At 35.4% G+C, this 26823-nt stretch overlaps 1 protein-coding gene across 1 annotated transcript in view; it reads left to right on the top strand.

Annotated features, from left to right (window-relative positions):
- Positions 1–26459, top strand: part of LOC149816812 (uncharacterized) — a 67457-nt gene extending 40998 nt beyond the window's left edge. The window contains exons 11-14 of the mRNA XM_089987420.1: positions 24979–25113; positions 25523–25693; positions 25794–26016; positions 26118–26459. Of these exons, the coding sequence (XP_089843546.1) occupies positions 24979–25113; positions 25523–25609 (222 nt within the window). The 3' untranslated portion in view covers positions 25610–25693; positions 25794–26016; positions 26118–26459. The remainder of the gene's footprint in view (positions 1–24978; positions 25114–25522; positions 25694–25793; positions 26017–26117) is intronic.
- Positions 26460–26823: the final 364 nt, after the last annotated feature.

The raw sequence follows: 26823 nt of genomic DNA, 5'->3' as shown, positions 1-26823 counted from the left end.
ATTTTCTGTCCAGCGTGTTTCAGTGTGTTGTTTCTACAGAAAACCCACTTAAAATTTTCATTTTGATTCAGTTTTGTCGTTTGTTTTGATTGTTTGATTTCACTTAAAAAGAAAAAGAAGAAAATAGGCTAGATTAATTCTAGCCGATCTTGGTATTTGAATATGTGTCGTTGTTGCAAATTTTTTTTCTGTAGCCTCCTCGTATCATCTGATTTTATTCCTTTATTCCAGTGTCATTAATCTGTGTTTTGGGTGTGATTTGATGGCGTGTGACTTGTTTTGAGCAATGTATTGTATGAGAGTTAATTTCCATTGAATGCATGTGTTTTTTTTTTTTAGTTTAAAGTGTGATTGCTGTTTTAGTTGGTGTCTGCATAATCTCAGAAATCTGTGTTGGTCAATCTCATTAGCTTAGGATTAGTTTAAATATTGTTTTAGCCATTTTATGTTTTGGGTGTTTGATTGTTATTGAAAATATAAAAATCGAGTTTATCGATTCTTATTTGTAGTGTCGTCCATTCTTGGTATGGTCTTTCATAGATTGTTATATTGAAAATTCATGTCCTTCTAGTTCTTCATATTATGATAGTCTAGATCTTGTTTTTGAAATAAATTTTCGTAGTTTTAATTTTCCATGCTTTGTTCATTAGAATAGTTGTTTAGATAATTTGTTGTTTTCTATTATTTGGAGTTCCAGCATATTAGATAAATTGTTTAGATTTCCGGTAGTTTGGCTTGTTAGTCCTAGCTAGATGTTAATTTAGGTGTATGATTTTCATGGTAGTGTTAGTTTAACTTGTTATTTTATTATTTTGATTTTAATATTTTAGTTAGTCGTCTTCCCCAAGGTGAGGCGTCAGCCATTAGAGCTCCATTAGAGCTCTAGGCTGCTTTTGTTAAGTGGTTTGTGTTTTTAGAAAGTCATTAAGGTGTCTAGGTTCAATGCATTAGGCTTTAATGTCTTAGACGCTGTTTGTTGAAGTCTAATTAGGTAAGTCTTGAATTAGGTGTAGCTCATTTAATTATTTTAGAAAGTTGTGTTTTCATTCATTTACTTAGATTAGAATAGTCTTAACTAGGGGTTGACGTTTTTTTAGAAGGAGGGCAAGTAAGTAATTGAAGTGTGGAAACGTTTTTTGGAAAGATTGGATTTTTCAAAAGTCGTGTGGAGCATTTAAAGAAAGATTTAAATTTTGATTGTCTAGCCAAGGAGAAGGTCTAGTTATTCGTGTAGTTTTGGAAAGTTATTTTGAAATTCAATTAGATTGCCAAATTGGGTGTCCACGGTTTCAAGAAAGAAGTAATTGCTACTTAATTTTTTTTGGAAAGCCAAAACTGTGCGGCTCTCTAGGCTGGACGTTTCTACTTCCCAAAAAGGTGTTAATTGCAATTAAAGATATTCATCTATCTTGGGCTGGGCAGTTTCATTTTTGCAAGTTTCCAAGTTGGACTTTAAAGCCAATCAAGGAATTTACTCCTCTCAAGGCTAGACGATTTTTGCCTCTTCAATTTTCTAAATTAACTCTTAATTGCAATTAAGGAGGGTGTGATTTTCCCAAATCCATGCCTAGTCGTTAAAGGGCCCCTTTCTATAACCGTCCCTAGTGAGTTAGCATAAATTAGGATTAAATAAATTAGTTAATGGTGTTAACCTTAGGTTAGTAATTAGGTTATTATTTAGGAAGATCTTAACTAGGGTTTAATACATTAGGCATGTAAGGAAGGGATTCATTAGTGTTATTTATTAATTAGGTTTTAATTTTGATGTTTCTATTTTAGTTAGTCTAACCTAGGCAACCTAGTAAACTTAGGTGAGTCGTGTACCTAACCCAACTCGAGTCCTAGTCCCAACCAAAACCGAGTCAACCTAGTCTAAGTCAAACCTTAATTTGCCTTTCCTTAGTTCTCAATTATTTAGTTAACTTAGTTTTAATTAGTATTAGGTTTAGGGTAAGTTAATTTAGTTTGTTATTTACTTGATCAAGTCATACTTTAGAAGTAAGTGTTTATTCAATGAGTGATTGTTTAATGAGTGTTTGATTTGAGTAGTTCATCTAGTTAGCTGTGTGTAGTATTCATTAATTGCATTCTTCATTTCATATAGTTAGGATTGCATTATTAGTTAAAATAGTTTCATTTGATGCATTAGTTAGATTAGCTTTAGTCGTGCATTGCATATATTAGTTGATTTTTCATGCATTTCGTATAATTGTATTCATTGGTTGAATAGCTACTGCCATTTAGCAGCATTTAGGACTGTAATTTCATTTAGATTACATTCATATTGTGTAAAATAGACTTCTAAAGTGAATAGTGAATTGAACTCGAAACCCGATTTTTTGCCCTGTCGCATACGCGTTATTTTATGTGTAAAAATTTCGCGTTTGCCAAATATTATTTTTCTATTCACTTTATTGACGTGTTAGCTGACTGAAGACCAAATTTCAGCTCGATTTGAGTTGGTTTGGTCTGATTTTTAAGCGTTTTGTGAAAACTGCTTTTTCGGATTTGAAAATTTCGGGACTTGCAATATCCTAATTTTCCCAGTTTTGAAACGCTTATATCTGGAGTTCCAGATATCATTTTTTACTTCTGTAAAAACTATCAGATTCTTGAATCTGTTAGTTACAGAACAGAACAAATTTCGGAAAAATCGTACCTCTTTTGCTCTGTCAAACTATAGTTTTCCGAAGAACTGTCAGAAGTCTATTTTACACTAGTTAGGGGCATATTGGTAATTTCATTCTTTTTGGCATTTTCGTACTGTTTCCAGCATTTTAGGTGCTGCATCTGCATCATACAGTATTGTTAGACTTAGGTTAGTTAATTTTAGAATTAGTGTGATATTTTATTTGATTATTTTATCGTAATTAGGATTTGTTTTATTAATTTCTTGAAAATTAGGTTTAGTTTCATTTCTAGCTTGACTCTTTATAATTAGTTACTAACTCTTTATTTTCCTGTATTTTTAGGTTGAAAGGCATACTCATTTTCAAAGGTTTATTGTCCAAGTGCGAAGATTGGATAATTGCCAAAAAGACAGAACTACCCTTGGCATGCAACAAAAGATTTATTTGCTTTTCTATTTTCTTTTAGTGATTAATTGTAATTGTATTAGCTTTGTAATAGTAGACTGCTAGTTGTGATTAATAAATTAAATTTTTGAGAAATATTTGAGTAATTCCTATTCCCTGTGGATTCGACCCGTACTTACCACTTCGTGGAAAGTCGGTTATTTACTTTTGGTTGACGATTTTCCAAAGCTTTTATTTAAAATTATTGTTTTAAAAATACTACTTCCAAAATATCTACCAGTTGTGATATTTACTTCTCAGAGGATCTGTTTTCAAACTAGCTATGGTATAAGTGCTTGGTAGAAAAGAAAGGCCTGCTCAGTTCGATCATCAAATTTATACTCAAAATCCCCACACATTATATAGTTAGTGTTTAAAGGATTATAACTAACTGATCGTGCCACTAGAAATTTCACACTCCACCTTGTATAAGATGTCATTATGAATGTCCTATTTTTGTCTTCTCGCACCTGGATAGGTTTATCTTTCTATCCAGTCACTTTGTAGTCATGCTATTTATCTTTTTTAGTATGATATCATCAGTGTACCTCTTAGAGACAAGAGACATGTTCAATTCACTCATCAAAATTAAACTATAGCAAAAAACCGAATACATAATTTAGTTAGATTTTCAAGGACTATAACTGACTGAAATCGTATTATGTCACTCATATTTTCAAACTCCACCTGGTTGAAGATGTCATTATAAATGTCTTGTTATTGATTCTTTACACAAGGGTAGGTTTGTCTTTTTATCTTGCCACCATATAACTCTCAGATTTTTTCTCATTTCATAGGGACAATCTCAAACAATGACCATCATCAATTACTTCTTGAAGAGCATAACTAGTCATTCACACTTTCACACATGTTCTTGTAAAGCATGACATGTATATATCAACATAGTTAATTATTTTAGGGTAGTTTTGTGTTTTTACCTAGCCTTTGTGTAGTTGTAATATTTACCTTTTTTCATAGGTCTTTTTTTAAATTAGTTATGATAGAAGTACTTGGTAGAAAAGAAAGGTCAACTCACTTTGCTTATCAAATTTAAAGTATAGTTAAATCCCACATACACTATATAGTTGTTGTTTTAAGGAATATAACTAACTCAACATTGTATTGTGCCACTCGCACCTTCACACTCCATCTTGTAGAATATGTGATCATTGTCAATGCCTTATTGCTGTTTTCTAGCATCCAAGTAGGTTTGTTATTTTACCCCGCCATTGAATAGTTGTGCTATTTATCTTTCTTGGTATGGTTTTCGTTTATATTAAATATCATCAAAATACCTGTTAGAGACTAGCGACATGCTCAATTCGCTATGAAACTTAGATACATAATACAATTAGATTTTCAAGGACTATAAATAACTGAAATTGTATTGTGTCACTCATACTTTCACACTCCTTGTCGAAGACGTCATTATAAATGCTTATTGTTGTTTTTCCAAACCTAGGTAGGTTTGTTTTTTTACCAAGCCATTGTGTATAGTGTTGTTTATCTCTTTTTGTGTGGTTTTTATTCATACTAGATATCATCAAAGTACTTGTTTGAGAGAAGTGACATGTTCAATTGCTCATCAAAATTAAACTATTGTCAAAACCCACATACATCATATTGTTAAAATTTCAAAGACTATAGGTAACTAAAATCGTATCGTGTCACTCACACTTCCGCTCTCCATCTTGTTTAAGATGTCATTATGAATGCCTTGTTATTGATTTTTTACACAAAGGTAGGATTCTATGTTTACCCAAACACCATACAAGATATTTTTTCTCAATTCGTAGGGTCAATATGTAACAATATCCATCACTAAAGTATTTGTTGAAGAGCATAATGTAATAAAATAAGAACAAAAGCAAACAAGTGCCTCTTATAGGGTTATGAGAATACAATCAACACACAAAGAACACCAATTGATCAATCCACATCACCCAATCGAGAGTCAAGAGAATAAAAATCAAATGCTTTTAGATTACACAAATGCTTAAGGAAGAAATGAAAATATACAAGGGCTTAAGGACCTATTTTATAACAAGTGAGAGATAGGGAGCAACCCAACTAGTTGTTGGGGTGCTCCCAATGGTGACATTTGTGACTATTGGGAGTAGCTCCAATCACTAGTTGGAGCTGTTCCAATTGATTACACAAAAAAGACAAAATATAAAAAATAAAAATTATACAATTGGGTTGACTTCTATTACAAGGTAAAATGATCCTGATGGGTATTTTGATTTATATACATATGGACATATATATATATATATATAAAAGATATCTTAACACCCTCTTCAAACTCACGACATAACAATCGAAAGTTTGCCAAGTAGGAAGTGAAATCTAGGTGACAAGAGCGCTTTAGTTAAGAAATCCTCCAGTCGAAACTCAGATGGAACATAAGGCAATGTGATGGTCTTCTTTTGAAATTCTTCACAAACATAGTGGCAATCCATTTCAATGTGTTTGGTCCTTTCATGGAATGTATGATTGCTTACAATGTATACTGCTCTCTTGTTATCACAATATAATCTTGAGGGTTTTGCAATGTGAACTCCCAAATCTTCTAACAATTATCTCAATCGTACTAACTCAAACGTAGTTGTCTCCATGGTATGATATGCTACTTCAGTGGAAGAGAGGGATACCTTCCGTTGCTTCTTACTCCTTTGGATCGCCTTGTCATCTTTCGTGTTGTCGAAAGAATCGCCTTGTTCCTTTGGATTGTCTTTGTCATCTTTCGCATTGTCGAAAGAATCGCCTTATTCCTTTGGATTACCTTTATCATCTTTCGTGTTGTCGAAAGAATCGCCTTATTCCTTTGTATTGCCTTTGTCATCTTTCGCGTTGTCGAAATAATCGCCTTATTCTTTTGGATTGCCTTTGTCATATTTTGTGTTGTCGAAAGAATTGCCTTACTCCTTTGGATTGCCTTTTGTCGTCTTTCATGTTGTCGAAAGAATCACCTTGTTCCTTTGGATTGCCTTTGTCATCTTTCGCGTTGTCGAAAGAATCGCCTTGCTCCTTTGGATTACCTTTGTCATCTTTCGCGGTGTCGAAAGAATCGCCTTATTCCTTTGGATTGCCTTTGTCATCTTTCGCATTGTCAAAATAATCGCCTTGCTCCTTTGAATTGCCTTTGTCATCTTTCGCGTTGTCGAAAGAATCACCTTGTTCCTTTAAGTCGCCTTTGTCATCTTTCGTGTTGTCGAAAGAATCGCCTTGTTCTTTTGGATTGCCTTTTATCATCTTTCGTGTTGTTGAAAGAATCGCCTTGTTCCTTTGGATTACCTTTGTCATCTTTCGCGTTGTCGAAAGAATCGCTTTACTCCTTTGGATTACCTTTGTAATCTTTCGCGGTGTCGAAAGAATCACCTTATTCCTTTGGATTGCCTCTGTCATCTTTCGCGTTGTCGAAAGAATCACCTTGTTCCTTTGGATTGCCTGTGTCATCTTTCGCATTATCAAAAGAATCGCCTTATTCCTTTGGATTACCTTTGTCATCTTTCGCGTTGTCGAAAAAATCGCCTTGTTCCTTTGGATTGCTTTTGTCATCTTTCGCGTTGTCGAAAGAATCGCCTTACTCCTTTGGATTGCCTTTTGTCATCTTTCGCGTTGTCGAAAGAATCGCCTTGTTCCTTTGGATTGCCTTTGTCATCTTTCGCGTTGTCGAAAGAATCGCCTTGCTCCTTTGGATTGCCTTTGTCATCTTTCGCGTTGTCGAAAGAATCGCCATATTCCTTTGGATCGCCTTATCATCTTTCCTGTTGTCGAAAGAATCGCCTTGCTCCTTTGGATTGCCTTTGTCATCTTTCGCGTTGACGAAAGAATCACCTTGCTCCTTTGGATTGCCTTTGTCATCTTTCGCGTTGACAAAAGAATCACCTTGCTCCTTTGGATTGCCTTTGTCATCTTTCGCGTTGACGAAAGAATCACCTTGTTCCTTTGGATCGCCTTATCATCTTTCGTGTTGTCGAAAGAATCGCCTTGTTCCTTCGGATTACCTTTTGTCATCTTTTGCGTTGTCGAAAGAATTGCCTTATTCCTTTGGATCGCCTTATCATGTTTCGCATTGTCGAAAGAATCGCCTTGCTCCTTTGGATTGCCTTTGTCATCTTTCGCGTTGTCGAATGAATCGCCTTATTCCTTTGGATCGCCTTATCATCTTTCGTGTTGTCAAAAGAATCGCCTTGCTCCTTTGGATTGCCTTTGTCATCTTTCGCGGTGTCGAAAGAATCACCTTTCTCTTTTGGATTACATTTGTCATCTTTCGCATTGTCGAAAGAATCGCCTTGCTCTTTTGGATTACCTTTGTCATCTTTCACGTTGTCGAAAGAATCGCCTTGCTCCTTTGGATTGCCTTTGTCATCTTTCGCGTTATCGAAAGAATCGCCTTATTCCTTTGGATTGCCTTTGTCATCTTTCGCGTTGTCAAAAGAATCGTCTTGTTCCTTCGGATTACCTTTTATCATCTTTCGCGTTGTCGAAAGAATCGCCTTGTTCCTTTGGATCGCCCGCGTTCATCTTTCGCATTGCCGAAAGAGTTGCCTTATTCCTCGTTGGAAAGATTGCCTTATTCATCTTTTGCGTTGTCAAAAGAGTTGCCTTACTCTTCTCTGAATGAGTTTGCCTTGTCTGTCTTTCGCGTTGCCGAAAGAGTTACTTTATCAAAAGATTGCCATATCCATCTTTCGCGTTGTCGAAAGAGTCATCTTACTCTTTACCTTATTTGTATTTCACAATGATGAAAAATTCACCGGATCGTCTTGATCATTTTCCAAAATTGTCTCTTACAATTCCATTTCCATCGCCTCGTTCATCTTCAAGAAAAGTTGTCTTATTCACCTTCCAATATTTCATCTTCCACCCAATCAGGTTAAGGGTACAAACCTGAGCCTCCTTTGATGAGGTATTCCATTTTCCGCCCAATCAGGATAAGGGTATAAAACTGAGCCTCATTCAAAGAGTATTTCATTTTCTGCCCGATCAGGTTAAGGGTACAAACCTGAGTCTCATTTCTATGAGATATTTCAATCCCAATCAGGTTAAGGGTCAAACCTGAGCTGCGTTCCATGCGAGGTATTTCTGTCCCATCCAGGTTAAGGGCAAAAACCTGTATTTCACTCTCACAGAGCGAATCTTTCCCTTTATTCTCAATTTCATATCTACCACCTTTCTCGGGCTAATTTCCTGACACCCAGTCAGATCCTTCTAACTGGGGCATTTTATATTGCCCAAATTTGGTGTGTTTTTCTTTGCCACTAAGTTCGGCCACAAGCCGACTTAGTAGCAAATAGGGGCATCTGTAAACACCCCAAATTTTCACTCACCTTCTTGACATTTCCATCAATCATCACATTTCGGTTCTCCGGAACCAATGAAGGGCAAAATGGTCATATTCCAAGATTGAACCTTGCAGAAAGTCTAAAATTCCATTCTCAAGTCTCAAAACTTCTCCATTTAAACTCAGAGACATCTTCAAACTACAAATTTTCATGCTCAACCAGAAGTCAGAATTTTCAAATTCAAATTCAAAGTAGCAACTTTGTAGGACATGTCTTTTGCATAGCATTGCATGAGCATTTCATATCATTTCACTGCACAACATATCATTTTGAGATCTAGAACTCTTGATTTTCAAAATTGTCAATCCAGATTTGATTTCTAAACTTTTCAAAATTGATTTTAAAACCCTGGGTTTTCAAAATTATCAATTCTTCCCATTTTACCCCCAGGACCCCGAATTACGAAAAGTTTTCTCAAGAAAACAATTTGGATGGTTTTGACATTTCAAAATTTCGCCAGTTGAAAAGAGGGGGACACAATTTCAAAATTCATAAGATCTTATTTCAAACTTTTACAAAAAGGCTTCGAATTTCCCTGCTTCTTTCAAAATTTCGCCCGGAAGAACCATTTTCTTCCAAGTTTTGAAATCAAGCCAAATTTTGCTTCGTGTTTTCCAAAAACTAGCCTACTATTATGAAAATTCCAAAAATATCTCACTTCGCGTTGATTTCAAATAAGTGACGTGGGACCCACCCTGAGGTGGTGTCACACTCAAGTTTCAAATATTTCTCTTATTTTCAAAATAGTGCCCATCCGGAAGTGGCACCGATTTATAAAACTTTTTTTTATTATTAGATTTAATTTTTGATAAAATAATTAGTGGGCCCACGTAGGTGGCACCCCACTAAGACTCTTTGCCAAGAGAAAGAATTCTTTCAGTTGAGGTGGCACCACCAAAACAAAATCCGTTTTTACTCATTTTTTTTACTTTATTTTTATTACTTTTCAGCCCCAAAAAGGAGCCACCGTGAAACCCTACCCAAAATCCCATGTTTACCTAAGTTTCAAATATCAGCTTAAGAATAGGAGTCGCCCCCTCTCAAATCGGCGAGCCCCCTTTCTCAAAAGGATTTCAAATTTTTTTAAAAGTTTGTTTCAAAAGTTATCAAGATCGGCTAAAGGGGAGAAAAAGGAGGGGTTTTGAGGCATCGACTATTAAAGAAAGGAGGGAGGTCCAGCAAAACATCGGCAATTCCAGAGCTTTTCACTTTTTCTTCACTTCCCCTCTCGGCTAGCAGGAGGCCAAGCCTGACGACTCCTTTCCCCCTACCATTTGCAGCCCTTCCTTCAGCCCAGGGGCCAAAGAACTCCACCAAAAACCTGTAAGGCTTCAAGAGGTGACATCTAAAAGGCCTCCAGTCACAGAGTCAGCTTTCCCTTCCTCTTGGCTTCACGATTGATCTTCTGCAGAGCCCTTAAAAGGAAGGGACCTTGTCAACTCTGCTGAACCCAAGGTAAAGACCTCATACACCCGTGTTTGCGTGAAGTAGGAATCTTATTGCAAAATCGTTTCAGCAATTGACGTGTTTTGCATTCTGGTTGTCCAAGGTATCAAGAGTTGAAGATATCGTTCAATGATATTCTCAATTCTGTCTGAATTTCACCAGATGATTGTTTTCTTTCATTTTGTTATTTTTTAGTTTTTTTGTGTAATTCGATTCAGCATTATGAACAATTCCAAATAATTGTTTTTTTTTACTTCAATTCATAAATGTTCTTATACTGTCATACGCCTGTGCTTTACCATTCAAAGGGATCGTTTTATCAAAATTTTCCAACCTTCAGTCGGTTGCAAATGCAATATTTGAGGCTTTAGGTATTATTTATGACAATTTCCTCATGACTTTCTTGTTTAAAATTTGGTTGCAAACCCCTTTTACAGATCAGGTGATATTTTTTTTTTGCTGAAAATGTCGGCAGATTGAGGGATACAGTGATAGCCGACAAGGCTCATCCTACAGAAAAGTGTGCTCTTAACCAAAGCACCACATTTAAACTTAGTGTATTATTCCTTATATTCCCTGCGTCAACCATGTTTAAGTCCACATAGCCTTCTGTTTCACGGTTTTATATTTTTAGAAAATTTCACTTGTTTTGTATGTCTCTAAATGGGAAGGAGTTGAGCGTTTTATGACTTGTTGTGCACTGTTGAATGTCTCCAAATTTTAACATAGAGCTGAAATCTTGCCATGTGCTGATGCTGATGAATGTAATGAGAATCTGTTTAGGCTTTGATGTTCCATTTGATTCCAGCTTCCTACTTTTTTTTTTGTCTCACGCCCTGTATATGGAGGTTGCAAATGGATCTTTGGGATTCTGGCAGCATGAATGGGCTCATATAGGTTCAGATATGCCCACAACAGCCATGACCAGAGATGTGGCGTTTATGGTTTACTTCTTATTAAGAAGTTCAGAAGATGAAATGGAAAGAAAACTCAAATTAGCCTTTATAATTCTGTGAGGAAAATATCTTCAGTTTTTTTTGTCTAAGTAACAATGTTGAAAGCTGCTTCATAAGAGAGCATAAGCAACTGATTTGGCTTGACAACATCCAATTGACTCTCAGCTTTAAAGGGTATGACACCATAGATGAATTTGTGGCAGAGCATGGCTAAACATTAGTTTATCGTCAGTATCATAGATTTCATATTTCTTATGCATAATCTCTGTTATGTGTAACTGCGTGGTGTTTGTTTAGTTTTTGTTGTTTTTAGTTTACTCGCTTTGTGGTTTGCGTGGTTTGGCCGCCTAGTGCGTTAGTTAGGTAGAAAACCCAAAGTTTGGACGTGTGCTACACCGGTCTACTCTAAGGTGTACGCAATGGCTGACGATCATCATTTGATCCGTCCTTTGAGGGAGTACTTCATGCCAAATACGTATACTCCCGCCTCCTGCATCACGAGACCTGATGTAGGAGCGAGCCATTTTGAGATTAAGGCTAGTGTGATTCAAATGTTACCTTCGTTTTATGACCTTAACAATGAGGACCCATATCGTCATCTCGACGAATTCCTTGAGATTTGCTCGACTGTGCGAATCAATAACTTTGGAGATGAGGCTATGCGGTTGACTTTATTTCCGTTCTCTCTCAAAGAAAAAGCCAAGCACTGGTTAAAATCTCTTGAGACGGTTCGTATTACTACTTGGGAAGGAATGCAAAAAGAATTTTTAAAAAAATATTTCCCAATTGGTAAGACAAACCAGTTTCGTAAAACTATAACCAGTTTTTCTCAAATTGAGGGAGAACAGTTTCACGAGTCTTGGGAGAGATTGAAAGATCTTCTCCGCAAGTGTCCCCATCACCAGGTGCCTCGTTGGCAGTTGGTGCAGTATTTTTATGACGGGCTTACTGAAAAGCATCGTCAAATGGTTGATTCGTCTTGTGGGGGCACTTTTATGCTCAAAAGTGAGGATGAGGCGTGGTCTCTATTCGAGACCTTGAGTGAAAACACGATGCATCATAACTTGTCTTCACGGCTCGATAGGACTACACCTGTGTCTAGTGGTCCTAGGAAAGTTGGGATTTCCGAAGTTGGGTTCGAGTTAGAATTGCATACCAAGGTTGACCAGTTGACTAGGAAGTTAGATCAATTCCTAGCCAATTCTTCGAGAAGTCCGGTAGAAAGAGTGTGCGAGCTATGTGCTAGCCCTGCACATTGTGTTTCAGATTGTCCGGCAGCGCCATTATATCCTGAATTTGTTCAGGAGCAGGTGAATGCTGCCCAAGGTTTCGCTAGACCCATGCCTGATTCGTTTACATCATCATATACCCCAGGTTGGCGAAACCAATCCATTCCCCTATCCCATCAGCCCTCTCAGACACAGTATAGACCCCGTAACCCTTCACAAGGTTACTCGCATCCTATATTTCCACAGGTTCATCCCCAGTATTGTCTACCTTCACCTCAGGAGCCCATTCCAAGTTCATCATTTCAAGAGAAGATGTTAGAAGCCTTTTCTGATATCAAGGCCACTCTTTGTTCCCATACGCAGTCAATAGCCAAGCTAGAGACTCAAATGGGACAGTTAGCTCAGACATTGATTAGGCAAAACCAGGGGAACGTTCATAGTCAGTCTGTTGTCTCAAAGGGAGAGGATTCCATGTCATTTGACTTGCAACCCACTGATTCACATCATGAGCAAGTCAAATCTGTTACATCCCTTCAGTATGGGAAGGCGTGTCACCCCACTCAGGAATCGACTCATGAACCCCATATCATTTCTACTGACGAGTCGATCTCCATGATACTTCAGCAGAAGGGGCCTTACTCACAGCATACATTTTCATCATATAAAGCCCCATTTTCTCAGCCTTTAGGATCACCAATTTTTAGTAAGCAAGAGGTGCAGATGTAGAAGGTGCTTGACCAAGTCAAGCTTGATCATATTCACCACTTGTCTGAAGTAGCATTCATTGATACTCGGTCGGTCCTAGACTCTCGATTCTTGACCAATCTCTTAGATGAGACTAATCTCTGTTCTTCACGTCGAGAGAGTTATGATCCTACATTTCGAGGTAGAAGGGATGGAAACACAGTGCGTAGTGTCACAGATGACACTCTTTTCTACATAGAACCCGGTTGAGTCTGACTTCATGTCCATTGATCTCATGGACGATGAAGGGTTTTCCAGGGATCCGTCTGGCTAGGGACGTGAAACTTAGCGCTTTATGGGAGGCAACCCATATCTTGTATATTATTAGATTTGCTGAGAATTTATAGATTTTATTTTGTTTGTACTTTTTCATGAGTTTTTCATGTTCTTTTTGTTTCATTCATGAGTTTTGTGTTTTGTCATGTATACATTGCATTTATTACATTCATAGAACATGTATTTTTAATTCATGTAAGGTCATTCTACTCTTTTCCCTCATTTATTTCCTCTCATGTGCATTCACTTAGTTTCATATAAGCATGGGGGAGTGCCACTGGGACAGTGTCATTCAAGCATGGGGGAGGGTGTAGAGTGCACACCTTGATATTTCTGTTTAAGTTCTTGCACATGTTTATGCATCTCTCATAAAAAGTAGATTTTTAAAGAAAGAGTTTGAACTTATATGAATGTTATTTCAAATCTAATGTTTTTAGAGGATTTTTAAGCCCCACGAAAAATTTTTCTGACATAGATCTAAAAATTATGGTTGTTTATGCGGATTTCGAGGAAATGATGATAGATACATGTTAGAGTTTATTTTGAATCATAAATATGAATATGCACAGTTTTATTTTTGAAAAACTAAGCAAATGAACAAAAGTGTAAAAAAAATGAGCTCAAAAGAAAAATATAGCATGTGTTAGGTTGTTTGGATAATTCCACAATCCTTAGTAGATGGAACTTAGATGTAAGTTGAAACTTTTAATTCCATTTTCGAAAAGGAGAGTGGAAAACTTCGTGATCCTAAGTAACTGAGAACAGATACAAGTTGAAATGTTTGACTCTCATGTTATAAAGGTGAATGAAGGAAGTCACTTTTATGTCTTAGTTGATATCTTTTTGTATGTATTGAAAAAGTATAGAAGATAGTGACATTGCACAAGGCATAAAAGCAGACCACACGCAAGCTATAAGAGAAGAATAAGTGCGCAAAAAGAAAAAGCGTGAAAAAATGAAAAAATCGAGAAAAGAGTTGAAAAAGAGAGAAAAGTTCAGTGCTTAGAAGTGATTGAGAAAACCTGTGCAGAAAACATATGAGTGAGGATAAGTAAATAATAATATGTTTTTATTGGATTTTCTAAGAATTAAACATAAATAATTATGATATTTAGAAAAGTGAAAGAAATTCTTTTTCTGTGGTGGTATATAAAAGACTCTAATTATGTTTTTATTTTGAAATAATAGGAAATATTTGTGAAAATAAAGTCTTTAATTACCTACTGCTTGTGAGGATGTGTAATATTTTGCATACATGACAGAGATGTTTGTGGGTAGCATCACTGCAAACCCTCACGAGACCTTACTCGTCCACTGGGGTAACCCAGGGGTTGAAAGGGCTTGTTGCATGAGCTAAATGCAACCGTGATTCCTACGAAAGTGAGTTAGGTGATAGTTTGATTTCTTGCATTTTTGTAGTTTGCTCGAGGACTAGCAAAACATAAGCATGGGGGTATTTGATCATGCATATAATTCAGGGTTTATTAACATTTAAATATGCATGATTTTATAAAATAATGTTTCAAAAACCCAATTTTATGTTAGTTTTTGAGTAAATGTGCTAAAATGATTTAAAATTAGAAAATGCATGAAAAATAGTTTTATTTTACCTATTTTAGTTTTTGTAGTTGGTTTTAATTTTTATTAAAAGAAAAAAATAAAAAAATTGGAGAAAAATAGTTTTATATTCATTTTAAGTGTTTGTGTTTTTTAGAAAAGAAAAAAAAATATATATAGTAGATTAGTTTTTGAAGTTTCTTTTATAAATACTTTTGTTTTTGAAAATTTTCATAATTAACCGATTCATACGGTTTTCTTTACTTTTGAAAAAATAAAAAAATAATAATAAAAACAAACCATTTTGTGGTTTGTAATTTTTGAAATTAATGGAAAACTGAAAATATATATATATATATATATATATATATATATATATATATATAAATAATAATAATACAAACCGGTTGGAACCGGTTTGTATTTCTAAAAAGAAGGAAAATTGAAAACCAAACCGGCTGGAACCGGTTTGGAAGTTTTGAAACCGAATAACTTTTGTTACAAACCGGTTCCAACCGGTTTGAACCATTTTAAAAACCCCAAAACAGAATTGATCGGGGCTCCATTTTTGTGTGCCAAAATTTTTCTTTTCCCCCTCTGCTTTTCACCTCTTCCTTCCGTTTCCCAGTTGCCGGATTCCTTCTACTTCTTCTTCTTCTTCTTCTTCCAGCAGCAGCAAATATTCTTCATCCGGTGGCAAGGAGTTCTTCAATCGATTGCAGCGCACGAGTTGGAAGCCATCTTCTCCCTCATTTCCTGGTAAGTCGTCATCTTCTTCTTCTTCCAATCAGTCTTCTTCTTCTTCGTTTTAATTCTTTCTGAATGATAATCTGCTGAATCTCAATTTGGAAAAAAAAAGTGAAAACATAAAAAGAAAAAAAAAATTCTGAAGAGGAATCCGGTGATTGACAGGGATCTACCGGAATACTGTTTTGATGATGAAGGATTCCGATCACTTATTGCATTAATCTTTGATAAAAAAAAAAGAAAAATTTCTTGATCGGAATCTGCTGAAGGAGTTTCTGTATAGTGAATCTTATCAATATTAAGAGCAGATGACTTGTGACTAAAATTTTGTCCATCGTATGAATTAAAAGTTGAAGTCCGGCAGATGAATTCCAGCTGAATGAGTTTTCCGGCGATGGATCATTTGAGTGTGAATGATTAGATGTTTGGATCAAAAAGCTCAAAGTGATTCTTGATGTACTTTATTTGATCTCCAAATTGAAAGTATCAGATTAATGATCAGCTGGAATCACCTAATTTTTGAATCAGTTTCTTTCTGTTTTACATTGTTTCTGATTTACATTACATTGCTGTTTTTACATTGTTTCTGATTACATTGCTTTGCTGTTTTTACATTGTTTTTCTGATTTACATTGTTTTTCTGTTTGTGAACTAGTAATTGAAAATGCCGGATTAGAATTTTAGTCCTGATGTAAAAAGGAATTTAGTCATGCTGTAAAGAGGAATCGGGATTCATTTAGGCTAATCATGAGTATATCGGCATGTGAACAAGTGAATTTTTACTGCTATCAGAAAAATTCAAATCTGATTACCAGAAATTTTTCTTACTGATATTCACTATATCAGATTTGGGTTTTGTGATTATTAAGTGGATTTTGATTAAAGTTGAAAATCTGAAGTTTATTACAGTCTGATACTAGTATCATCTATGCAATGTTAAAGTTCATTGATTGAATTTCATTGATTGAATTACTGAATTTCACTAAATTTTACATGTATTTTTTCTAAGTGTTTCACTGATTCTTATGAAATGTTTTGATAATAGTGGTTAAGTTAACTGTTAGTGCAATTAGATTCCTTAGTTAATTAGCAGTTAGTATTACTTAGTTAAGAATCCCTTAATGAATTGTCATTTCAGTACTAACACTTAGTTACCTAGTTTTTGTTTTTCTTTCGTGTACTGCTCGTGTTTCATTGGATTTGTGCAGGATTGCACGAGATTGGAGCGGAAGCGATTACGTGACACGAAGTACGAAGAATAAAGCTTCTTTTTGCTTTTATTTTTAGAATTAGAAATTTAATTGAGTTGTAAATATTGCACTTTACGCCCTCTGCGAAGGGTATTCATTTGTTGTAATAGTTAGTTGATTTTACATTTCTTGAACATTTTACATTTCAAATTTTTCGGCAATAAAGATTAGTTTAGATTTGTGTACTTGAATACGATATATTCCCGTTCCCTGAGTTCGACCCGGTCTCATCCACTAGTGAGAACCGGTTTTTATTATTTGATGTCTGGTTTTCACATGTTTTTCACATAAAAATCTTTTCAAAATTACAACGATTTAAAAGAAGACATCAAAAAGAAAGAGAGAGAGAAGATGATCTATTTTGCGCGGTCTCACTTGACCTTGATTTGAAAAATATTTAGAAATTTAACTCCCCTCCATTTTGAAAATATTGCGGGAAAATGGAGAGACGAGATTCGCTCATCGGTACGAGGTTCGACCGTTCCTAGCGCCTTTACTAGGGGTAATCGAACCAAGGATCGAATCTATGCCTTTTGCTTTGCCTAAATATAATCTAAGAATTTATTCTAACTCTAAATGCACAAAGAATCATACTTGTGCAATGCAAGGATGTATGCTCTTTTCGAAAATTGATTTGGAAATTTCCAAGTATTCTGAGATGAACTTGGTAAAGGAGTGAAGAAATGATTGAATCTAACTTTAGAACTTGAGATAGATCAGAGAAGTTCTAAGTTTTTGAAGTAAATCAGAGTTGGAAAAAAAATAAATCTCTTTTGCCTTTGAGAGAGAATGATTTAAAGCTTTGAAATGAAAGGAAATGAAGTTTCAAAGTCGGAAATGAACTTTGAATTTGAACTTGAATTTAGGAAAGGAAATGAATACTTGAGATGGAATTGAATTTAGATTTTGAAATTGGAAATCTTAAATTTAGAATGGATCTGAGAAATCTAAATGGTGTAGAAATGAATTTAAGAAATCCAGATATGATCTGTAAGTGGATTTAGATTTGAAATCTGGAAATGAAAAGGGAATTGGATCTTTAAAATGAATTTAAAATAGATGTGGATTTAGGAAATTCAGATGAGATTTGAAAAGGGAATTGGATTTGAAATCTAGAATTGGGAATGGAATTGGATCTAAAAATGGATTTAAGATCTGAAATCTGAGATCCGATGTGGAATTGGGTTCCGGATCCTAAAATGGATTTGGGTCTGAAGTTTGAGATCCAAAGTGGAATTGGATTCTGGATCCTAAGATGGATTTTGGATCTGAAGTCTGAGATCCAAAGTAGAGTTGGATTCTGAAAAATGGATTTGGATCTGAAGTTTGAGATCCAAGATGAAATTGGGTTCTGGATCCTAAGATGGATTTGGATCTGAAGTCTGAGATTCGATATGAATGTTGAATCCTGGATCATAAAATATATTTGGAGTTTTATTAAATTTAGAAGATGAATCAAGAATTTCCAAATTTGAATTGACCTTGAAATATATAATTTGAATCTTGAATATACAAAATGAATTTCGAAGTCAACTTAGACTTTGAATTTGAAGTTTTTAATTTAAATTTTTAGAAGATGAAGAGAATCTCAAAGTTAAATTGAACTTTGGATTTGATTCGGAGTTTTGAATATAAGTTGAATTTGGAATTTCAAAGTCAAATTTGAACTTTGAAATCTGATTTGAATTGGAAATTTTGAATATAAAATACATTTGAAATCTCAAAGTTAAATTGAACTTTTGAGATTGAAAATGAAGTAGAATTGAAAATGAAGAGATGAATTGGTTTTTACAAGAATTGAAGATTGATTAAAGAAGATATTTACATCACTTGGGTTTTTGAAAGGGAGTTTTTGAAAATATGATGCAGTTCTATCTTAAATGATGAATGAATTCGAATTTTTGAAATTTGGATTTGAAAATCATATTTCATTCTTTAAATGAATTAAAATAAGATTGAAGATATAATACATCATTGACTATGGTCATTGAATGTATTATATAATAATCTATATTTAAATTCAAGAGAAGAATAAAATATATTTGGTGCTTTTATAGAGTTTAAAATGAAATTAACTCTCAATATACCTTGACTATGGCCATTGGTATATATTTTGAGCCAATTTTAAGTTAAACTCTGATAAAAGAAGGAAAATATTTAAGAAAAATATGATGAATTTTGAAAAGGATCCAGTGTGAATCTAGTGTTATTTTATAAAAGATAAAAATCCTAAGTTTTGTTTACATCCTGACTATGGCCATTGATGTAAATCATCAACTTAGGATTAATCACCTCTTACGAAATGGTGCACGTGCCATTCGTGATCCCATTTGTGAGTTTTTTTTGGAAAATAAAGATAAAAAACATGAAAATAAGCAATTTACAATGCTTATTCATTCTTATCTAAAACTGGAAATATAAATTCTCATTCAGAATCTAACTATTACAACATATAAAATCGAATTTACAACTTCCAAATAATGATATTTTCCATATGTTCCCTGCAAAACACTCAGTTAGTATGAAAACAGAGAAGAATTCACATATATCATATTAATTTCAAAGATACGAATTATGAAACATTCATGTACTTACCTTGTGCTTAATACCTCAACAAAATAATGTAGGTGATCCAAGGCATGGAAGGGTAGCCATTCAGTGTATTTGTATGTATATATATATATACTTGTATATACATGTATATATATATATTTACATGTATATATATGTTTACATATATATATATATATACATGTATATATATATATATGTATATATACATATAATATGAATGTAGAATAGGTGATTGATGAAATGATGAGGATATATGTTGTGGTAGTGGCAAGGGATGAAAGAATAGGTAAATGAAGCCACTGGGGATATGTTGTAACAATGCAAGATGAGGTGCAAATGTAGAAAATGAAGTTTAGGTGCAGAAGTGCTAATTGCAGGAAAACACAAGATACTAGTGCACTAGTGTGGTAAGTGAATAAATGGTGTTATGTGAGTAAAGGTGGTTTATAAGAAATGCAAATGTGAAAGCATGTGTGGCTGAAAGGAGGGTACAGTGGATATATGATGTCACTATAACTAGTGCCAAGAGGCGGCTGGTGGATGTGGAAGCATACGGATGGGAAGTTGAATGCAGTGGCAAAATGTTGCATAGCTGGAGCTATGGGTTGTGTACAGGGGAAGTGCAGGAATACAGCAATGACTTTATAGGTGAATAGCAGCATAGCTGCCAGAAGGTGGGATGTAAAGTAAGCAAAAGGTAATGGACAGCTGGGGTGTAGAGCATGTGGGTATTGGGGAGGCTGATATTGAATAGTGTGTTTTGCAGTGAATGCTTACAGCATATGCAGATGTGGCTAACAGGTGAGTGGAAATGTGCAGGGAAACTGAATGCAAAAGATATGTATATGCAACAGTGGACAATGTACATGATGAAACTGCGGAAATGAGACACAATTAATTAAACAAAGTATAAATACACAGAAACTAATCTATCATGGTATATGAAAGAGTAGATTAATGTTTAATGAATGTCATAATACATGCAAATTACAATATATGATGTGGCCAATATGCGAAAGACTAACCTATGTAATGTATTTAATATGTAAAACTAAACATATGTAATATATAACTAACACATGAGATATATCCGTTATGCACAAACCAACACATATGCAATGGGGCGAATCATGATGGGCGAATCAAGGTGATTTTGTCATTTGCTCTTTTTAGAATGGTGCTTTCAAGATCCCATATACAACAAGATTATACCCACTTAAATTTCTACTAACCTTAGGCTGTCCAGTATGAGCTTCCTTTTTATTAATGCTTGTTTGGATTAGGGACCCTCTCCAGGACAATAACACGAATCTCTAATTTACCTGAGTTTGGCTGAAAGCAAATGGTATTGAATTCCTTGGTCTCTGGAAAGCTCGATATGTATAGTACAGAGGCATTGATGAGAGTCTTGGCCTGCATGGAATTAAACACCAGATTATTCATCTGACACAGACATATTCTTAATCTGCTCTATGATCTGAAGCTTTGCAATTTTATCTTGAAGAGCCTGCCTTGTTGGAGATGACCTACTCATGACATTGTTCCTTTTGTCAGCTCTATGACACTCCTGCTTTTTATCTGTTGTAGCTAATGCTTGCCTGAGCCATTTCCATATCTTGGTAACTGTTTTGCAGATGTGGTAAATCGATAACAGCTTGATTTCAATATGCTGGTTCCTGTGAAATGGTCCTTACTGATAAAACAGGAAACCCCTTCACTGGTGCGCCATCTTAGTGCAGATTCGTTGATCAAAGGAGGAACTCATTGCTGCAGGGAGTTTGGAAGAGGGGGGATAGCTCTCTTCAGCAGCTTCAGGAAAGACCAGAGAGATGCACCAGAGGAAAAGGGTCGATTGATAAAAGGGAAGAAACCAGAAAATGAAAGAAGAAGAAAGAGATCCGAAAGGAATCGTCAAGTGGTGAGGTAAGGATGCGATGGAGAGGTAGGAGACAGATGGTCATTTGGTTTCAGGATGGTGGTTTATGTAGAGGGTGGAGGAGGATTCTAGAAAGGTTTGTTGGCGATGGAGGGTTTCGGGAAGAGGAGATGGAGGTTGTTTAGGATGAGTGGAGGATCCTTCTGGAAAGGGGGAGCCTGCGGCTGATGGAGGTATGAAGGAGAATCGGTGGTTGAAGATGAGGGGTTGAGGGAGAAGAAGTTTGTTCGAAGATGGAAGGTTGTCCGAAGGAGAAATTGTTGAAGATGGAGGGTAGGAGTAAAAGGGAGGAATGCGCGGGAGATGGTCGTTAAGAAAAATTTTCAAATTTCCAATAGAGGTTCCCTTTGCAGGCTTTTTCTAAAAAGTGGCTTTTGGTTTTTTCAAAAAGAGGTTTTAAGAGAGGTTTTTAGCAAACTTCAAATTTTCCAAGTTTTAAAACCATTTGCTTTCCTCAATTTTTTTTGGATTTTTGTATCGCTTTTCCATTTTTTTTTTGTATTTTTGGAATGAAAATCTGAGAAAACACAGACTAAACCCTAATTTTTTTGTATTTTTCTAAAAAGAATATTTACAAAAGGATTTTCTTGAGAATTTCAGACCATTTCGGGAAAATTTCTTCAAAAAGAGGGTCTGGACCCAGGTTTTGAGAAAATGTTCGAGTTTTGATACTTGAATCGAGAAATATAACATGATAGATCCATACGGATGTCGGATGGACTATCCGAGCTATTTGAAAACTACTCTTGGTATTTTCTTAAAAATTGGACAATGAGACTCAATTTTGGATCTGGACAATGGATCCAGATCCGAAATCAATTTAAACATATAAAATGAATTTAATTTCAGTAAAACTTGAGAAATGAACTGGGATTTAGATTTTAAAAATGACTCATTTGCTCAAAAATGAATTTAGGGGCAAGAAGGGAATATTTAAAAGATTTTGAAAAATTTGGGGTGTTCACACCAATGCATGATACAAGAAATAACCACAATACTATAAAAGGATTTGAAAAAATACCATAAATACATCTTAAAGAATAGATAAAAAATAGAATACATAGCAAAACATGAGAACCTTAAGTCTATTACATATATCGATCAAATCTTCTTCACAAAGCATGAACTCAAACAAGATACCAAGAACAAATTTATTGGCTCTTATACCATGTCACGAAGTGGCACATAACCCAAGATACAAAAAAAGTAAAAAAAATACTAAATCCTATTAGACAAATGAAATCCAAATGTCATAGCACGATGCATTTGGATATAACATCACATAGACAAAAGTAGGAATCAAGAGTAAAAAAATAAATAATTTTATTTATAAAAGATATACAAGAATACATTTAATCCTTACTATAAACACACATCTAAACTATCCATCACTCTCACTTTTCACTTGCACACACATTTATATATACAAGAAGGGGAGGGACTAGTCTAACGGCTAGTTGGACCTCCTTCAACTAGCCATTAGGCACAGTCCTAATGGCAAAGAAAAAAAGATGAGTCATTTAAATAATGATTAAAAAATACAAATGAGAAACTCATATTCTACCCTTATTAAATCTACCTACACTATTAACGACAAAAAAATAGGTATACCAAAAGCATATCTTAAGTACAAAAGAATAGGAATACAAAAAAGAAATACCTAAAAAGTATACCTAGGTATACTTAGGTATATACAACAAGTAGAATATTACATTCATCTTAACAGGAGGGTACCAGGCTTTCTAGTAACCCCATTGGTTTTCAAATTTCTCAATGAATATTTGGTGGATCTGACCAAACAGATGTGTTCTCCATAAAGTTATAAACATACATTGAGTTAAGAGATTTTGATGTGTAAATAGGTATTTAAAGAAGCCCAAAATAGATTGCCCTGTTGCCTATATTGCAACAAAACTCCAGGACCAAAAAAGAATCAGTTTTTACATGAATACAGTTATAGATCCAAAGCATGTCTCTTACTAAACTTACCATGGAAAACACATCTATGATTGACTAAGGGGTCATTTGTTTCACCCAATTTACACATGAAAATGGGGGTTAACATATGAAACCCTCCATTTTCGTATGCAGGTGAAACAAATGTGCCCCCATTTTCATATGCAGGTGAAACAAATGTGCCAACTCCATTTTCCTGTGGGGCCATAGTCATCATTACGTTCTTTTCATGTTGACCATGCGTTTACTATGTAAATCCATACACACCACTTTCCCATGAATGGCTTTACGTTTGCATTTTTTCACACATGGGACGGTCTTCCCATCATGGGATGTCTTTCCCATGGAGTCTTTTCTTATTGGTGGGAATGCAACAAACGACCCCCAAATAATCCTGCAACTTACCATGGCTTTAATATGAACATTTTGTGGAACATATTTCCTATAGAGTAATAAAGCCATAATATGAATAGCTGATTGAAAGGAATCAGGTGAAATGCTCAAGAAAAACTGTAGAACAATATTACTGAACACATGGTGGTTATACTGTTGATGTGGTTAACAGCAGTAAGATCAACCTCAACTGAAAAGTCTCGTGGTATTGATGTAGAAAGAGCAGTGCTTGAATCATCTTCATAATCTGCCAATATTTATTTACGCAAAGCAAGATCGTATCTGTGGTGCATGAGGGGCAGTTGTACTAATTAACAATCCCTTGAACAAGATATGTGATTGCATATGCAAAGCAGCAAAGAGTGTATATGTTAGTGGTGACTGTTAATACATGTACCAAACCTAGGATAGATGTGCATTATGTTGTTTGTAAGCTCGACTTTGAACACTCTTTGACCCTTGACGAGCCAAGCTCAAACATCCAAACCTCAGGTCAGCTTGTCTTTTTTGCGGTCAGTGACAAAAAAAATTAATTATTTCTGATTATGATATAGTTGCTTAATTTGAATTTTATATTTAGCTAGGTAATTTTGTGGAAAAAGTGTGACATTGTTTTCTAGGTTTTTCCTGGTAATCTACCTGTGTCAAATTTATTTTCTTAAACAGCTGTCAATTTGCCTTGCTTCTTTTATGTATTGCTCTGTTGGGCTTAACAGTCACTGTTGTGTCATAGGGAGCTTCTTGTGGATTGCAGAGGGAGAGGAAACCTCTTGTACTGGTCAATGTACCTTCTGTGTTTTTTGTGGTGTTATGTAACCCAAAATCCTACTGCGTTTTTTCTTTAACCCGCTAAGAAAGTGGGAAAATGGGTTTTAGACAATCAATCAGCTGCACACCCTTTGCATTCATTTGTTGAGAAAATTTTCTATTTTTTCTTTAGTTTTCTTTTATCTTTTGTGGGTTGAAAAGCATCTTGACCGCCTCTCACTTTTAGCTAGTCTGATGCTGCTGCTGATATTTGTAAATTTTAGTTGCTCTTTCCATGGGATCCTCTGATAGTGGGTAGCTCTCAGTTTAGTTTACTTAATAATTTTGAGAATTACAAAGATTTTAATTGAAAATTAGGTAATGAACAAAAGTATAGATGCAGGTAAATGATTCAGATTCAGGGTGGGGCTTTTGCAAATTTTGGCTATTCCAAATCCGACCGGATCCAACTCAATGTATTTTCTGATCTGAAATCTGAACCGTTTGCATCCCTAGGTACTAGATTTAGGTTGCAACGTAACATATTGCTTGGTGATGAGGGGGTGGGTTACTTCTTTCAGTACTATGTCGTATACATGAGCATGTTGAAGCTGCTTCTTTTATATCATAATTTGGCTTTCCTGCCCTTCTGATTCTCAACGGCTACATCTTAAATGTATATTAACATCTATGAGGTTATTCATCTTTGAAGACTGGATGCTCATGTTGTTGTTCTGCTCAGGATACAGATCCCTCCAAAAGGCCAGGTGCTGGACCTGATGGATATGCAGTTCTCAAGATGCATCCTTTCTTTAAGGGAGTTGACTGGGGAAATATTAGGAGAACATCTGCTCCAGAGCTGGCTCCAGAGTTGCGAGTATATTTTTTCTTTTCTTTAATGTTTATATGTTTAAGTTTCCCTACTATAGAAATTGTAAGTCGATGCAAGCTTTTGTAAGAAATAACTTGATTTGGGAATTAAGACTCTTATTAGTTGATTAAAGCTGAGCAGCACAAGCCCAAGCAGGCCCATATGGAGTAATCTATGCATCTAACTTGACATAGCTAGGAGCTTGTTTGAATTGTGAACTGATAGCCAGTCCCTGGCCGATTTGGCAATTTTGTATGGTGACTTTACTCATGTGGCCCAACTACCCAAGTCATGAGTTCCTTCATACTGCTTTAGTCAGCTTAAAGAATGTTTGCACTTGTTGTGAAGTTCTGTCCACGTGCTGTTTTCACAAAGAATGTCCAGTTCAAGCATCTTATACTGATATGGGTTTCAGGTCAGTGAAACAAATGAAGTTCAAGATTCTGAGTGTGGGCCTTCACATGCCTTGAGATGGCTCTTCTCAAGGCAGTGTAGCTCATGATGGCAACAGTGGTACCCCATCATCTTCCAAGGCAGCTCCAAACATGGCAAGACTTGCGTCAATTGATTCTTTTGATTCTAAATGGTTTGTCTTTTTAAATTTTGACTTGTATGCTGTGTTTTTGCATTTTTAGACCACGAACTGAATTTGGGACCGTTCCCTCACGACCTTATTTCATCAACAGGCAACAATTCTTGGATCCAGGGGAATCTGTGATTATGATCTCCATGGTGAAGAAGGTACAGAAACTGACCAACAAGAAGGTGCAACTAATCCTCACTGATAAACCCAAGCTGATATATGTTGACCCTTCAAAGCTGATGGTGAAGGGAAATCTCATCTGGTCAGATGATCCCAAAGATCTCAGCATCCAAGTTGCAAACTCGTCACATTTCAAGATCTGCACTGTATGTTTTGCCATTAATGGTCCTACCTCCTGACTTTAATTCCATCTCATAATTGAAATTTAGCTTTTCACTTGTTGACTCCTCTGCTTTTCTCTCTTCAGCCAAAAAAGTTGGTCTCTTTTGAAGATGCAAAGCAGCGAGCATGGCAGTGGAAGAAGGCTATTGAGACCCTTCAGAACCGTTGATGCTTTTCGTTTCAGGATTACTTCCATTCTTTCTTTTAGGCATCTCTTTTTGTTCTCCTTCCTTTTTCCCACACGAATGATGTGAAAACGTCGCATGCTTCCAATTGCACTTCTACTAGAGAAGAAAATATTTTTTCCTGGTGTTTTTCGATGTATTACACCATACTTTTACTTCCAGCCATGAAATGAATGTAAAGAAGAACTCTTATTCCTTTCTGTATATACATTTTAGAGAGTCCTAGTAAGCCTTTGAGCTGAGGTCGAGTCATGTTCACTATATTGTACTAAGAATCATTGTAATTTTAGTAATTGGATGCTATGTTGACCTGATGGGTGATTCTCTGTTGCCATCCATCATTGTGAATGACTAACATGCACTTTAAGGTAGGGAATGATCTCTTTGTTGAGTTTTTTTTCGTGCATGAATTGTTGCATTTTAGATCATCATTCTATCAGGGATATAAATTTGCTACAGTCGTGTATACACACAATCTAGTAGAATTCTTTTCGCATTTTTCCCACTTTTTTTGTAGATCCAACTTTATAGATGTGATCTGCATAGTTTATTTAACACAAGTAAATTGGATCATGTTTTTGCAACATGTAAGTTGGTTTCCAAGGG

This window comes from Nuphar pumila, chromosome 14 (genome assembly GCF_984573655.1).
Source record: "Nuphar pumila chromosome 14, dmNupPumi1.hap1.1, whole genome shotgun sequence".
Taxonomy (NCBI): domain Eukaryota; kingdom Viridiplantae; phylum Streptophyta; class Magnoliopsida; order Nymphaeales; family Nymphaeaceae; genus Nuphar; species Nuphar pumila.
This window is presented reverse-complemented; position numbering and strand designations above follow the sequence as displayed.